Here is a 17,373-nt window from a genome sequence, read left to right as displayed (position 1 = left end):
GTTAGTCTTCTACTAGCGTATGCGATCACCTTTTCGCCGTTTTCGCCTTCCTGTGTTAGGACTGCTCCTAGCCCGTAATCACTGGCGTCGGTCTGTAGTATGAACGTTTTTGTGAAGTCTGGACAGCTTAGGACTGGTGCCTCTGTTAGCGCACGTTTTAGGGCTTGTGCTGCTGCTTCATGTTCTGTGTTCCATTTGAATTTTTTTCCTTTCTTGACTAGGTCGTATAAAGGTTTTGCTAACTCGGTAAAGTTTGGTACGAACCGTCTGTACCAAGAGGCTACTCCCAGGAAGCTGTGTACTTGTTTTGCTGTTTTCGGACTTGGCATTTTTTGGATTGCGAAAATTTTTTTCTGGGTCTGTGTGTATCCCTCTTGCGCTGACTATGTGGCCTAGATATTTTAGTTCTTCTTTAAAAAAATGGCACTTCTCGGTGTTGATTCGTAGGTTTGCTTTTCTGAGTCGTCTCATTACCGCCTGTAGTTTTTCCATGTGTTTCTGTTTTGTTCTTCCTATCACTACGATATCGTCCAGGTATGCGAATGCAAATGGTTCCATCTCCGGTCCGATAACTGAATCTTTGAAACGTGGCTGGTGCTGTGTGTAGCCCGAATGGCATTACCTTCCTTTTGAACAGTCCTCGCCCTGGGACTGTGAAAGCCGTGTACTGTCTGCTGCTTTCTTCCATAGGTATTTGTCAATATCCGCTCTTTAAGTCAAATCTTATATATATAAATCTCCTGTCACGATGTTTGTCCGCGATGGACTCCTAAACTACTTAACCGATGTTAAATTAAATTGGCATACCATGAGCAGTCTGGTCCAACTTGAGAGATAGGATAGCTTAGATCTTTAATTAAAGTCGCAATTTTATTTTATTGCTAATTATTTGTTTATAATTAATTGAAAGTCACAATTATCTGGTAACTCCAAAAGAATCTAATAGATGTCGATACTTTTCGATTAGGTTGAGTAAGTAAACAATAGATGGCACTGCTATGAACAATTTTGATAGAAAATACGTAGATTCTGGGACTGAAGTTCGTAGGTTCGCAAGAAAGGCTGGAAGTACGTAGATCTACGTAAAAAGACGTAGAGTTGGCAACCCTGCTGCTATGGTAAACCGACAATAGCCTGATTACCACGTGTTATTGAGGTTAAGGTATAAATTAAATTTATTTTGTAGTAAACGAAATAGAGTGAAATTTAATTATTTCTACTTTTTTAATTTTTGGTGTTAGCATAGCCAACCACGTACGTAGACCGAAGTGTAAATCAAATTCAAATTATAGGGACGATAATACAGTGAAATCATTCCTGCTATTAGTTATCTGTGCTTCATTATTCAAAATTCTATAGATATAAAAAATATACATGTAGGTATTGTCACATAATTATAATAATAAATTAAAATGCCGCTGAAAAAATCTAATCCGTCCGTGCTTTTCTCATGGGCAACTATATGTTGCATGTTCACGTGTTGGAAAACCGTCAAATCTATTTGTGTTAGCTAAAGACAGGTTAACCAGAAATATTGTACACCGATTAGTGCTAAATTAAATTTAAATTGAAAATATTTATAGTTTAAAATAATAAATATTAGAGACTTAAGACTATCTACCTTACCTACCGTTCTTCTTAAATTGTATACTTCAATGTAATATAACAATAACTTTAGCTACAGCAACGCGTGGCCGGGTCTGCTAGTGTACTTATATATTTTGCTTCTCGGAGTTGATTCAGGATGTGATACATCCGTGGTACCGGGTATGCGTCTCGTTATGAGTGTTCCTTAAGCTGTCTGTAGTCGACGCACAATCGCCATTGCTTGTTTTTCTTCTCCACTATTACTACTGGGGAGCTGTATGCTGAGTGGGATGGTTCTATGAGGTCTTGAAGATTCTGTGTTTCGCTAAGTGACTGACTCACTTGACTTGTTTCATTAAATGTAGTTCCTTTTTGAGAATTTCTTGGATCGTCTCTTCTGTGAGATCGTCCGTTGTGAGGGTTTCTTTTGTTGGTTTCTTTTTTCTTGTTTCTTCTTTTTTGTTCCGATGTTTGCTGTAATACCTCCACATTGAATGGTAGGATTGCATTGTTGTAAGAAGTCGACTCCCAGGAGCAGGTTTCCAATAACTTCGTCTAGGATTAATAGTATGACTGTTTTGGATAGGGTTCCTAGTTGGATCGGTACTTCTAGCGCTTCTGTTACGGTTCTGTTTGTTCCGTCTGCTAGTCTTATAGCTTCAGTTACTCGTTTTCGTGTTCTGAGTGTTGCTATTTCGTTTGCGAGTTCTCTGCCTATAAAACTTCTCGTGGCTCCGGTGCCTATCGTACCTTCTACTCTCCTGGTGCCTATTCTAACATGTGCAAGTACTCGCCTATTCCTAAATTCTATCGCTGTTGCGGGTTGTCTGTCGGTCGTCTGGGCCCTGGGTACCCGCTCTCGTTTCCCGAGTTTTCCTGTCTGCGGCAGCAGTGTATTGTCCGATTTCCGTCCTGTCCACAAACCCAGCAGAACAGTCTTGGTGGGTTGTTACATCTCCGTGCTGAGTGTCCCATCATTTTGCATCTTGAGCATCTATTCTTCATGTCAAAAGTTTCTATCATTCCTCTGTTTAGTGGCTGGGTTGGTTGTTGCGGTCTCCAGTAGTCTCTTGTCTGGTATTGTGTTCTTTGTGGTGCTATGTTTTCTTGTTTTTCTTCTGATTCTTCAGCTTGGAGTGCCTCTGCCAGTCGGAGGTATTCCATTAGTGATTTGCATTCCAATTCTACTCGACTGTTTCCGTAGATCCATTCTAATTTGCTGTTCTCTGTGAGTTTTGTGAACCTCATAATTTTCCGCAGTTCTCGTGCGAACTCTTTTGCTAGCTCATTTTTTCCCTGATGCCTGCGTGTTATTTGTTCCATTTTTTTCTCCTCGTGGTCTGCTGGCTTGAAGTATTTCAGAAATTAGTTTTTGAAACATTTCCATGATGTCATCTCTTTCGGGTGGGTGTGCCACCAGTCCAAGGCTCCATCTTTTAGCAAGATTACCATAGCTCCTACTGCTTGGTCAGTTTCTAGTCCGTACGCTTCTGTTAATTCCTCTATCCCGTAGATGAATTCGTCCGGGTCCCCGGTGCCGTCGAATTCCCCTCTCCAGCTACGTATGACTCCCATTGTGGTTATTTTGTCCATTGTGTTCCTTATTGGCGTTGGTGACGGCTTGCTGTCTTCTTGGGTCTGGTTGTTGGGTTTATTTATGTCTGTTGGTATCTGTAGTGTCAATTGGTGCCCTCGATCTATGTTCCTTTTTATGCTACCCGATGCCTCGGGTGTTGGAGACGGATTTCTCATGTGTTTTTGGGATAGTTCCAGTAGTCGTCTTGTTGTTTCTTCGTCGTGGTCCTTTCTTGTGAATTCAGACATCTTTCTTCGCATATCTTCGCAAAGGGTTTCAGGCTTAATGTTGAATTCTCTGAGATATTTCTCCAGTTGGGATTTGTTTATGTTTGTTATCCACCCTCTTGTTATTTTTTTCAGCCGTTGTGTATTTTTTTTTTTGGCTTCGGAAGGGGGTAAACGAACTTGGTTGTTATAAGAGGAGGCCACTGTCTCTTGTCTGAACTGTTCGGGTGCCACTGTAACGACCCTGTTCCGGGAGGCGGTATAGCTCGCCGATGGCCAGGGTTCGAGACAGAATTTCCTATCTAGTTTGGCCCCTCTTCAAGATCGGTTTACCTTCTCCTTTCCCAGAATAACTCGAGGGGGTATTGCGGTGTCGAGGGTGTCTTCGTATATTTTCTCTTATGCTTAACTATTATTACAGGGGTATTGATGATGGTCGGGTATTTTGGGGTTTTTGTCGTATATTTGCTTATCCTGAATTATGTCTAAGGGGTATTGATATAGTCTGGTTTGGTCTCTCGGCGCTCTGGCGGGCCGAGAGGTGTTGAGCCGGTGTTTGTGTGGCACTCGTGGTGGGCCAATGAATATGTCGACGTCCGGTGCTGCTGGAGGGCCGGGGCTACGTTGATGTCCGGCGCTGCTGAAGGGGCCGGGGTGACGTCGATGTCTAGCGCTGCTGAAGGGTCGGGGCGACGTCGAGGTCCGGCGCTGCGGAAGGGCCGGGGTTGCGTCAGTGTCCGGCGCTGCTGGAGGGCCGGGGCGACGTCGATGTCCGGCGCTGCTGGAGGGCCGGGGCGACGTCGATGTCCGGCGCTGCTGGAGGGCCGGGGGACACGTTTATATCCGTTGCGGCTGAAAAGCCGGGTACTCCGTGCGGCAGAAGAGCCGGCTTAATTTCTACGGCTGAAGAGCCGGGTGCTCCGTGCGGCAGAAGATCCGGTTTGGTTCCTACGGCTGGGACGCTGGATCTGTTACTGCGGCTGAAGGTATTCCGCTATCGTGTTCTGTTTGTCCGTCAGGGGGAACGCTCTACTTAGGTGGGGTCATGCAGCAGGAGTCCAATGCTACTCCGCTTTGCTCCCGGGTCGGAAGCCGGGGCGTGACTTTTAGAAAGAACTCTCTGAGCTGGGCTGACTGATAAATTACACTGGACTCAGAGATATTGACCAGTAGATCTGGTAAAACATCGATAGTGACCCCATCGATGTTTTCGAGGTTTTTTTCGGGAACCATCGATACTATCGCGATGATATCGAATTAAACAAATTTTGAAATATAAAGTTTATTCTTTATGAAAAACCCAAAACAGCCGGGGTATTCCTTATAAATTCGATTTTAATAAATTTAGAATTTTAGTTTTTTGTGTTATATTTATTTTTCCATTTAATTCACTTCATTTGTCAAACTTAATATTTTAAAAGTATGTCCGCGCCAAGACGGGACACTTCTTTATGGCAGTGTAACAATTAACAGACCAGAGAGCAGTTCTCTCCAGATGATCTCTCATCTCGCTCTCTTGGTCTGCTAATTGTCTCCACACCGCTCTGCCGCCCTCTCCTGGGTTTACATCCAGTTAGTGTAAAAACTAAACTTCGGCAATAAAGTGCATATTTTCAAATTCAAAACCACAGTGTTATATTTCCGCGACGCGTAAGTTATAATTTCCGTTTCGAGTTCTTAAAATCCAGAAGGAAGTCCACCCCCACTGCACAAAGTAAAATAAAAATAAAAAGAATATCCAAAAACAAAAAAACGTTGCTTCGTTAGTAGCGATCCAGCCGCTAGACTTGAGATCTATCTTATATATTAGATTCGGTAATCCACCAATTTTTATTGATGAACAGGAGCTGGTCAACTATGTTTGACTTTAGTGATGACCTGCGCGGAAATTATTTGGCCTGCCTTCAAAAACATCCTCTCAGACTCCGTTGAAGTTGCTGGGACACACAAAGCTTTTTTGGCCAACTTCGCCAAAGCTGGCTGGTCACTTTCATTGCTCTGTAAAACATAACAAATTTGTTTCTTACCGCTTAGCTGCGAAAACACAAGAAAAGTAGTGGTGGAACGCGACGGCGATACTATCGTGATAGTTTTCAAACCATCGATAGTGCAAGCTGGCTCCTTACCATCGATGGTACCATTTGCCAGCTCTATTGACCAGGCCAAAGGTTGATTATTACTAACCAGACCGGGCGTAGGTGATCCTTCCTAGGTCGCGAGCCGAATCAAGATCCGTACTCTGCGGAAAACCACCACCAGAAATAGTGAACAGAACACTTACCCCTTTTTGACGTTGCTCGATCAATCGCCTGAGCACAAGTGACTGGAATGAGGACATGGCACTGCTTATATAGGCCACAGATGGTAATTAGTGTGCCCAAATAGCTGGTGGGATTATCCCACGATTACCGATAGTCGTCGATCGTTATTGATGGACCAGGACTGCGTAGACAGTTATAGATATCTATCGTTTTATCAGGGTTGCATATATAGTTATCGATAGCTTGTTTAGGGCTGTGTAAACAGTAATCGATTGCCCGCGCATTTTGAAATAAGAGCGTTTTATTGTGTTTGGTTTGGTTTATTTATTATTTTATTGTGGCGGCGGGCCGTCACAACTCATCTAAGTCAAGAACCCTATCCGCTTCTCCTACAATTTTGCTTCTTACTGCCCTAAGAGCAATTACTCCTGCATTCGACCTTTCTTCGCCCTTGACGAGGCTTAGGATTTGCTCCACTGCTCCTATAAATCCGTCTAATTTCCCTGCATCTCCTTCATATTTCGGAATTATATCCACCAGGTCTATTACCTTGATAGCCTCCAACACGTTAGTTGTTGCCATTCTTGTCGGCCTGTTCTCGTCTGTCATACCAACTCTTAATGTTTCTTAATGTTTCTCTTTTCCTTCTTTTTATTCCTATTCCGATAATACTCCTCGACTATACTTGCTTCGTATTCGTCTTCTCTGCTGTTGTCAATATAATTCCTTACTTAAGGTGTCTATTGTGTACGTGTACTTAGATCTCTATTGTGTGCTTAGTTTACTGTGTATATAATTGTGGAATATCTGCTTCTTCTGAGTGTTTATTGTGTCTCTCTGGGAGTTTTCGTGGGGTGGAATGGAGGAAATTTTTCCATTAATTTCTCATGTAACCCACTTCGACACTAATATTTTTTTATTTAGTTCTATCCACCCCCATGTTACACGGCCGCCCTGTGCTATACAGTACGCCGTCTAATACATGTGAATGGACAGATTTTGCTCTTGTGCTGAACTCCTGTCCTCTACATCGACACTCTACTGTCTCGGAATCAATCCAACCTTTGGCTTCCCTATTCGTATAAGTTAGAACTTGCCGACAACCACCGGCAACCGTCGCCAACTCAACCCGAGCTGCTTGCAAGCGCCCGACCGTAGCCGAACGATCGTCCCACCGAGCTGTTCGGTATGCATCGAACCGTCGACAACTACACCCGTCTGCCGACTCTCGTCGACAGCCGACCGTTTGATCAAGCCGTTCGATGCAACTTCGAACCACCGGCACTTTCGCTCGTTCGCCGACGTTCGCACACCGGGCCCTCGTCGGACTCGAACCCTCTTTTTAGCTTCTATACGATCATTATTTAATTAATTAAACTCTCACTTGCTCTCAGCATTTCCTTTTTATTCACTTTATTTAATTTTTTGAACACCTTGTAAGTTATTTCGTAATCACTGACTCCCTATTTCCTTTGCACTATTCCTCTCAACTCAGTATTTTTGGCTAACTTTTCTGCCTCTCTTTTATTCATCAGCTACTTCCTTTATTTATTCGGCAATCACTGCACTGCTTGTAGCCTGAATTTTGTATTCACCTCCACTGGTTTTCACAAGGTATTTGCATTTTTCGTTTATTTATTTTTCTATTACTGCTGTGTCTCATCCATTTGATTTGTTTATATGTATATATATATATATATATACAAGTTAACACCGGCCAAGCGCCCCCTTCTCCTCATCGCCTCTCGACCCGGATACCAGACACCACGACTTCCCTCAACCAACTTGACGACCAGCAGAGACGCAGCAGAGACCAAACGACAGCGGCAGAACGACAGTGTAACGACAGAACGCCAGAATTGCAACGGCAGTAACGTGAGAATGGAGGAGCAGTGACCGCCGCTAGCTGCCTCAGCAATAGCTGCCGCTACCCTTCCAATCGCCGCGGCTAATCGAGTATCTTCCGAAGTTTAGCAACACGTCAGCCCAAATATCCGGAAGCGCTGCTATCAGCAGCGCGACAATGGAAGGGCACTGACCGATCGCTAGCTGTCTCAACCATACCCCAGCCCACAAACGGAAATGCAACGCTAGCACCTGGAGTATGGCAACACTTTGGCCCAGAACCGCTGTTGTCAGCATCGAATTGCGGCCAGCTTATGCAGTCAACAAGCCACGCTAATTATATTTTAAGATCACTTCTATTTGTACCCCCCAAAGCAGCAAGTTGACCATTGGTGCACGAATAAACGATTTATAACGTTAAAGCTCATATTGTTTAATTTAACTTCATACAACAAAAATTCAAGACATAGAAGGAAGGACGAAGGAAGCTAGGACCACAAGGATGCAGATTACGCTCATTAGGTAATATTCAGGGGAATACTTCCCCTACTGGTCATGTCAGCCCATAAATACTGGTCATGTCTGGCCATAACTGGCGCCCGAACAGATTTCACTTTCTCTCGAAAGTGGGACCCAAGAACCACCCGACAAACAAAAAGAAAAGAAAAAATTGTGAAAATTTCGTTAATAATTAAAAAGTAAAATATTTTAATAAAAAGCGTTGTGCGTGTGCGTGTAGAAAGTGTAAATGGAAGTATAAAAATTTGTTGTGAACCACAATTACCCGCTGCGGTGAGGATGCTGCCATGTAGAGCTGGCATTCCCCACGGCCGCAAAAAAATTGTGAATAACTTAGTACCTGCCGCGGCGATCTGCCCACGTATCCTGTGACGCGGCATATTCGCGGGCAAAAGACACTAAGTAATATTAAGAAAAAGAAGCGATAATCCGCTGCGGCGATAAGTCCACACCATTGGGTAGCTTATTCGCGAGTGTAAAAATTGCAATTCTAATTAAATAAACACGGATAACCGCTGCGGCAATTAATTTGCGAGCGGAAAGATTATAAACATATTTTGAAGATAACGAAGAATTTGTGAAATGTTTCGTGTAAGTGGCAATCTGCTGGAAAGGCTAACGGATGTGGAATGCATTCAAAAAAAGTTGCCCAGTGGATTGTGTGGCAACCGTACCTTAGTAGGCGAAATGCCAAAATGGATAAATACGGACCACCACGCCGATAAACACAATTACACAAAATTAACAAAGAGAAAATACACGAAATTTAATAAAAATCGCACAACGCTCAAATGAAAAATTACCAAGTTTCTTTTATTATGAACAAAAGAGTAAACCACTTACTAATTCTAATCTAATTTCAAATAATAATCCTGTAGGAAAGAAAACGGATAAACATTGAAACAACACAAACTGAATAAAGGAGGAAAATACTGAGGGTAAGTGAAACGTTCCCACATACGCACAATTCCGAATTTACAAAAAAATAAAATAAATTAAATTAAAATATAAACTTTGTTTATGGGGAAGACAACCAATATGCCACCCTTGTAATTAAATAACGCACGAGTAGGTTAAGTTTATTAAAGTATGTTTAATTTGGAGTTGCAACTCTTATGTTTTTTCGTTTTTTGATATTTGCGCGAACAATGTATGCGAGATGAGTTGGTGTTTGATCTGAGGTGAGATAATACGAAAGCGCGACTTCTTTATACCGTCGCTCTGACGATTATAGATAACATGCATTGATAAAATAGATAAACAAAGAGAGGCTTGAAGAGCGGATTACAAATATGCAACTGCAGCGGCACACCTATGCGCACCAGATTAGGGGCTGGCTGTCTGCTCCGAACATACTCCCCCGTTGGAAGAGGTACGGTTCCAACTTGATGGGAATCGACGGGCAGAACGGCCACTTTGGCGACGGCTCTCTTGATGATGCCCGTAGCCGTACGGACCATAGCTACTCTGACGACGCCGTCCTCGCCGGGAATGACTTCCTGAACTCGTCCAAGCGGCCATTTTAATGATGGAATGTTGTCCTCCTTCAGCAACACGATGCTTCCGATCTTGATGTTAGATCCTTCAGAACGCCATTTGCTCCTTTCCTGAAGAAGTGATAAATACTCGTGGTCCACCTTCTCCAGAATAGTTGCTGCATTTGAGTCACAATTTGCCATCTGCTGAGGCGGCCTTCAAGGAGATGCGTAACATCCGGCTCAGGAAATTTGGTGTAGCTGGAACCCTTTAAGAAATGCGCAGGCGTTAGCACCTCAAGGCTTTCAGCGTTTTCTGAAATTGGACAGAGGGGACGAGAGTTAAGGATAGCAGAAATCTCGTAGCCAAGAGTTCTCAATTCATCGAGGAATAAGATGGATGGACCGACGACTCTGTAGAAGTGAAACTTGGCCGATTTGACAGCGGCCTCCCATAGGCCACCGAAGTGTGGGGCACGCGGAGGTATGAACTTCCAATCTATACCGTCCGCTAGGCACGAAGAAGCTATCGAAGCTGTATGCTGCTCGCTCAAAAATAATTCCTTCAGCTCGCCTAACTCGCTCTTGGCGCCGACAAAGTTAGTCGCATTATCACTCCAGATAGTTCGCGGAGTGCCTCTAAGGCTGATGAACCTTCTCAGAGCTGCTATGAAGGAATCTGTGGTGAGGTCCTGGACGACTTCCAAGTGAGCGGCCTTCGTGGAAAAGCAGACAAAGACGGCGATGTAGCACTTGTGCGGTGCCTTGTTCCGGGACTCTGCTTTATGATAGAATGGCCCACAATAGTCGACTCCTGTCGTGTGAAATGCTGGGTTAGGTTGAACTCGATTCGCTGGAAGATTACCCATGACGTGCTCCCAAGTCACAGGCCTCATCCGAAAGCATCTGACGCATTTATTGATGACGCTAGCCACGAACTTCCGACCTCCTATCGGCCAATACCTTTGTCGTAATGTGGCCAGCAACGCCTGCGATCCTGCGTGCATGTATTTTTTATGAAAATACACGATAATTGCTTTGGTGACTGGATGGTCCTTGGGAAGCAATATCGGATGCTTCATATCATAGTCCAAGTTTGCATTTTGCAGTCTTCCACCAACGCAAAGTAATCTATCGGTGCCAAGAATTGGCCTCAGCGAAATCAGTTTGCTCTTCTGTGGACACGGCTTGCTCTGGCTAAGAACTCCATACTCCTTGGCTAAATGAATCTGCTGGATGCTCCTTAGAAGAAGTACGGTCCCCGAGTTGATCTCCTCAACGGAAAGATGGCCATTTGAAAGTAGAGGCTTGGACCTGCAATTCGAAATAAATCGATACACGTACGCAAATACACGCTGCAACTTATCAAACGTGTTAAGGAATTTGCAGTTAACAGAAATGTCAACGCACACGGTTCCAATAAGAGTCGCGGCACGACGCTCTGGAAGATCTTTTGCTTCATCAAGCAAGGAAGGCCATTCCGATGAGTTTTGCAAAAGAAATGGAGGTCCTTTAGCCCAAAGAGAATGATCCAGCAATTCTTTAGGGGTACAGCCTCGCGATACGACATCCGCCGGATTGAGGTTGGTCGGAACATGATGCCAAGACATTCCTTTTGTCATCTCCTGAATTTTTGCGATTCGGTTGGATACAGAAACGTTGAAGTCCCTCGGAGGTTGCCGAATCCACGCCAATACGATAGATGAGTCGGACCAGCAATGAAAGGCACAATCGAGATCTATGGTTTCCTTGACGCTTACGATAAGCTCTGCCAATAGAAGTGCTGCTGAAAGTTCCAATCTTGGAATTGTTAAGGCCTTCAACGGGGCTACTCTCGACTTGGCGCAGATTAGATAAGCTTTTGTGCCTTCATTGTCCTCCGACCGCAAATATAGGCAGGCTCCATAAGCTGCTGTGCTAGCATCACAGAATCCATGCAACTGGATAGTTGCTTGCGGACGCGTTACGAATCGTGGAAATTTTAAATTCTGGACGATCGACAACTGAGAGGTCAACTCCCCCCATGACGAAAGAATGGGCTCTGGCAATGCGTCATCCCAATCCACACTAGACTTCCAAAGAGATTGCAAGAATATCTTAGATTTGGTAACAATTGGCGTTATTAACCCGAGTGGATCATAAAATTTGGCTATAGTTGACAATGCGATCCGTTTGGTGACTCTATTACTTGACGATATCTGAGAAAAATTAAACAGGAACTGATCAGAAGAAGGATCCCATGCTAGCCCCAATGCCTTGGCGATATCTGATCCATCATGAAATTTAATAAGCTGCTCTTTATCGCAGTCCGACTCTCCTTCGAGGGCAGCTGACTCATTCGAACACCATTTGCGGATTGGAAAGTGTCCTCGCGACAATACTCTCTTTACCTGACGACGAATTTCTCTCACCTCTTCAATCGTTTCGCCCCCCGAAATTAAGTCATCGACATAGAAATCTCTACGAACAATCTCTGATCCAATTGGAAATGACTCCTCTTCATCATAAGAGAGCTGATGCATGGCTCTTATAGCCAAGAAAGCAGCTGGCTTTGTTCCATAGGTCACCGTGTTTAGTTTGTAAACACTCAACTCATCCGATGAGTTTTCTCGCCAAACGATGCACTGCAAAAAATCATCCGGGTACGAAACACGTACGCAGCGGTACATCTTGCAGATGTCTCCACAAAGAGCTACTTTAAAGAATCTGAAGCGAAGCAAAATGTTAAAGATTTTTTCCTGAATGGTCGGCCCAGCAAGAAGTAAATCATTTAAGGAGGTACCAGAAGTCGTTTTAGCAGACCCATCAAAGACGACACGAAGCTTTGTGCTCGTGCTCTCATGCTTATGTACACAATGGTGAGGCAAGAAAAATTGCGGTACCGTTGGATCCTTTGCTGCGAGGGACATGTGTCCTAAGTTGATATACTCCTTTAGAAATGACGAATACTGAACCTTCAGGGCTGGGTTCCTATCTAGCTTAGCTTCCAAACTCTTGAAACGACGACGAGCCAGGTAATAGGAATCACCTAAAGATGCGAATCCTGAAGCGGACAAGAGGCGAACAGAGTATTGACCATTCTCAAGCCTAGTGCAGTTTTCCTTAAAAAGTTGTTCGCACCGCAAGTCCTCAGGCAACAAAACTGGCTTCGCAGACCTAACGTCTTCTATTTCCCAAAATCGCTTTACAATAGCAGTAAGCGTTTCATCTTGTTCACACCGCCAGTCCTCAGGGAACAAAACTGGCTTCGCTGAGCTAACGTCTTCTATTTCCCAAAATCGCTTTACAATAGCAGTAAGCGTTTCATCATCAGAATGATTGACTGGATCCTTAATAACAGCAGCTAAAACAGACTTATGATTTGAAATGCTTGACATCCCTCCAGAAACGATCCAACCAAGCTTGGTGTTCTGCAGTGTTGGCAAGTTGTCTTCCAAATGAAATTGCCCCATAGTAATTATTTCAAAAGAACAGACCAGCTCCAATTAAGAGGTCAATACGCTGTGAATCGTTGAAATGAGGATCCGCGAGCGAAATGTCCTTTGGAATCCTCCATCCTGCTGCATTTATGTCAAAATGAGGCTGATAGTCAGTGATACTCTGGGTCACTACAGCTGTGAATGCTGCACGATAGCCTGCATCCCGTGACTGCGCTAGAATATCAACTGCCCTATCAGCGCTCATGGAAGATTCTCCGATTCCAGAAACGAGTGTGAGCGATCGCCTGTGCTTCAAATTAAGCTGGTCTGTTCTTTTTTGCAGTGCATCGTTTGGCGAGAAAACTCATCGGATGAGTTGAGTGTTTACAAACTAAACACGGTGACCTATGGAACAAAGCCAGCTGCTTTCTTGGCTATAAGAGCCATGCATCAGCTCTCTTATGATGAAGAGGAGTCATTTCCAATTGGAGCAGAGATTGTTCGTAGAGATTTCTATGTCGATGACTTAATTTCGGGGGGCGAAACGATTAAGAGGTGAGAAAAACTCATCGTCAGGTAAAAAGTCTATTGTCGCGAGGACACTTTCCAATCCGCAAATGGTGTTCGAATGAGTCAGCTGCCCTCGAAGGAGAGTCGGACTGCGATAAAGAGCAGCTTATTAAATTTCATGATGGATCAGATATCGCCAAGGCATTGGGGCTAGCATGGGATCCTTCTTCTGATCAGTTCCTGTTTAATTTTTCTCAGATATCGTCAAGTAATAGAGTCACCAAACGGATCGCATTGTCAACTATAGCCAAATTTTATGATCCACTCGGGTTAATAACGCCAATTGTTACCAAATCTAAGATATTCTTGCAATCTCTTTGGAAGTCTAGTGTGGATTGGGATGACGCATTGCCAGAGCCTATTCTTTCGTAATGGGGGAGTTGACCTCTCAGTTGTCGATCGTCAAGAATTTAAAATTTCCACGATTCGTAACGCGTCCGCAAGCAACTATCCAGTTGCATGGATTCTGTGATGCTAGCACAGCAGCTTATGGAGCCTGCCTATATTTGCGGTCGGAGGACAATGAAGGCACAAAAGCTTATCTACTCTGCGCCAAGTCGAGAGTAGCCCCGTTGAAGGCCTTAACAATTCCAAGATTGGAACTTTCAGCAGCACTTCTATTGGCAGAGCTTATCGTAAGCGTCAAGGAAACCATAGATCTCGATTGTGCCTTTCATTGCTGGTCCGACTCATCTATCGTATTGGCGTGGATTCGGCAACCTCCGAGGGAGTTCAACGTTTTTGTATCCAACCGAATCGCAAAAATTCAGGAGATGACAAAAGGAATGTCTTGGCATCATGTTCCGACCAACCTCAATCCGGCGGATGTCGTATCGCGAGGCTGTACCCCTAAAGAATTGCTGGATCATTCTCTTTGGGCTAAAGGACCTCCATTTCTTTTGCAAAACTCATCGGAATGGCCTTCCTTGCTTGATGAAGCAAAGGATCTTCCAGAGCGTCGTGCCGCGACTCTTATTGGAACCGTGTGCGTTGACATTTCTGTTAACTGCAAATTCCTTAACACGTTTGATAAGTTGCAGCGTGTATTTGCGTACGTGTATCGATTTATTTCGAATTGCAGGTCCAAGCCTCTACTTTCAAATGGCCATCTTTCCGTTGAGGAGATCAACTCGGGGACCGTACTTCTTCTAAGGAGCATCCAGCAGATTCATTTAGCCAAGGAGTATGGAGTTCTTAGCCAGAGCAAGCCGTGTCCACAGAAGAGCAAACTGATTTTGCTGAGGCCAATTCTTGGCACCGATAGATTACTTTGCGTTGGTGGAAGACTGCAAAATGCAAACTTGGACTATGATATGAAGCATCCGATATTGCTTCCCAAGGACCATCCAGTCACCAAAGCAATTATCGTGTATTTTCATAAAAAATACATGCACGCAGGATCGCAGGCGTTGCTGGCCACATTACGACAAAGGTATTGGCCGATAGGAGGTCGGAAGTTCGTGGCTAGCGTCATCAATAAATGCGTCAGATGCTTTCGGATGAGGCCTGTGACTTGGGAGCACGTCATGGGTAATCTTCCAGCGAATCGAGTTCAACCTAACCCAGCATTTCACACGACAGGAGTCGACTATTGTGGGCCATTCTATCATAAAGCAGAGTCCCGGAACAAGGCACCGCACAAGTGCTACATCGCCGTCTTTGTCTGCTTTTCCACGAAGGCCGCTCACTTGGAAGTCGTCCAGGACCTCACCACAGATTCCTTCATAGCAGCTCTGAGAAGGTTCATCAGCCTTAGAGGCACTCCGCGAACTATCTGGAGTGATAATGCGACTAACTTTGTCGGCGCCAAGAGCGAGTTAGGCGAGCTGAAGGAATTATTTTTGAGCGAGCAGCATACAGCTTCGATAGCTTCTTCGTGCCTAGCGGACGGTATAGATTGGAAGTTCATACACTTCGGTGGCCTATGGGAGGCCGCTGTCAAATCGGCCAAGTTTCACTTCTACAGAGTCGTCGGTCCATCCATCTTATTCCTCGATGAATTGAGAACTCTTGCCTACGATGTTTCTGCTATCCTTAACTCACGTCCCCTCTGTCCAATTTCAGAAAACGCTGAAAGCCTTGAGGTGCTAACGCCTGCGCATTTCTTAAAGGGTTCCAGCTACACCAAATTTCCTGAGCCGGATGTTACGCATCTCCTTGAAGGCCGCCTCAGCAGATGGCAAATTGTGACTCAAATGCAGCAACTATTCTGGAGAAGGTGGACCACGAGTATTTATCACTTCTTCAGGAAAGGAGCAAATGGCGTTCTGAAGGATCTAACATCAAGATCGGAAGAATCGTGTTGCTGAAGGAGGACAACATTCCATCATTAAAATGGCCGCTTGGACGAGTTCAGGAAGTCATTCCCGGCGAGGACGGCGTCGTCAGAGTAGCTATGGTCCGTACGGCTACGGGCATCATCAAGAGAGCCGTCGCCAAAGTGGCCGTTCTGCCCGTCGATTCCCATCAAGTTGGAACGGTACCTCTTCCAACGGGGGAGTATGTTCGGAGCAGACAGCCAGCCCCTAATCTGGTGCGCATAGGTGTGCCGCTGCAGTTGCATATTTGTAATCCGCTCTTCAAGCCTCTCTTTGTTTATCTATTTTATCAATGCATGTATTATCTCACCTCAGATCAAACACCAACTCATCTCGCATACATTGTTCGCGCAAATATCAAAAAACGAAAAAACATAAGAGTTGCAACTCCAAATTAAACATACTTTAATTAACTTAACCTACTCGTGCGTTATTTAATTACAAGGGTGGCATATTGGTTGTCTTCCCCATAAACACCGACCATGATCCTTTACTGCGACTATCTTATACGGCCCTAGAAACTTTCCCTTAAGCTTTAGCCCGACTCCGTACTGAGTTCTTTTAATCGCTACCACATCATTGATCTTATAAATTCTTTCTTGTTTACGTTTCATATCAAAAGCTTTCTTGTTTTCGTCTTGAAGTTTTCTGATGTTCTCTCGGGCTTGTGCACGGTATTTCTCTCGATCTTCATCCAGTTCCTTAATCGGAAGCTCCTGCATCAAGTCCTTTAATTCGTTACAGCCGGCTAACCGCATCTCAACTCCAGTTAGAAGTTTGAATGGCGTGATGTTTGTGCTTCTTGGCTCAGTGCTGTTAATGATCTGTTAAACTTGTTCCACGTATTTATACCAAACAACTGGACTTTCGTAGCTTAACTTTGCAAGCATTGGCACGACGAGCTTATGAATCCTCTCAACCTGGCCATTTTCGCGTGGTACACCTGTCGCTATAATCAGGTGTTGAATGTTGTGTGATTCACAATACTCCTTAAAGGCTGCGGATGTGAAAGCTGTGCCTCTGTCCGACACTATACGACACGGATTTCCAAAATGTAGGGCTTACTTATCTTGACAGCTCAAAACTTCCTCAACACCAGTGCTACGAGTCGGGTGCAGCCAAACGTACTTAGAAAAACCATCCACTACGACAAAAATATAATTGTAACGCTGTGCTGTCATATCCATGGGTCCGACGTGATCGACGTGATAGGTTATGAAGGGTTTATCGCCTTTGTCAATTGAAGTTAGAAATCCCTCCTTCTTGCCTGCCTTTGCATTTACGATTATGCATCTGATGCAGCTTTCAACGACTTTCTCAGATTTTACTTTCAGCTTTGGAATAAAGTACGACTTTTCTACAAGGTCCTGCGTCTTTTTGGCAGAAAAGTGTCCTTGGTTATGATTGATCTGAATAATCTCATTCTCCATAGACGAAGGTACCACTATTAACTCACGGTTCGGGTCTTTAAAGAGCACATCATTCTGAATATAAAAGTCCTGGTATGCATCCCTTTCTAGAAGACTCCTTACTGCTTTTGTCCACTCGTTGTTGATCTGTGCTTTCTTTAAGCGAT

At 44.3% G+C, this 17,373-nt stretch overlaps 2 protein-coding genes across 2 annotated transcripts; one reads left to right on the top strand and one right to left on the bottom strand.

The window, feature by feature from the left end:
- Positions 1 to 6,737: 6,737 nt before the first annotated feature.
- On the bottom strand, positions 6,738 to 12,942 carry LOC122319968. Its single transcript, XM_043207868.1, has 7 exons — positions 12,293 to 12,942; positions 11,902 to 12,196; positions 10,901 to 11,586; positions 9,901 to 10,804; positions 9,787 to 9,806; positions 9,328 to 9,707; positions 6,738 to 7,000 (listed from the first exon to the last, which is right to left on the bottom strand). The coding sequence occupies exons 1-7, from the start codon at positions 12,940 to 12,942 to the stop codon at positions 6,738 to 6,740; spliced, it is 3,198 nt and encodes a 1,065-aa protein (XP_043063803.1).
- Positions 12,943 to 13,850: 908 nt separating this feature from the next.
- LOC122319967 lies at positions 13,851 to 16,352 on the top strand. Its single transcript, XM_043207867.1, has 5 exons — positions 13,851 to 14,464; positions 14,561 to 15,449; positions 15,544 to 15,563; positions 15,643 to 15,978; positions 16,316 to 16,352. Exons 1-5 carry the CDS (start codon positions 13,851 to 13,853, stop codon positions 16,350 to 16,352), a joined length of 1,896 nt encoding a protein of 631 aa, XP_043063802.1.
- Positions 16,353 to 17,373: the final 1,021 nt, after the last annotated feature.

This window comes from Drosophila ficusphila, unplaced genomic scaffold (genome assembly GCF_018152265.1).
Source record: "Drosophila ficusphila isolate 14025-0441.05 unplaced genomic scaffold, ASM1815226v1 contig_348, whole genome shotgun sequence".
Taxonomy (NCBI): domain Eukaryota; kingdom Metazoa; phylum Arthropoda; class Insecta; order Diptera; family Drosophilidae; genus Drosophila; species Drosophila ficusphila.
Note: the sequence above shows the minus strand (reverse complement) of the source record. Positions and strands in the feature narration are given on the sequence as shown.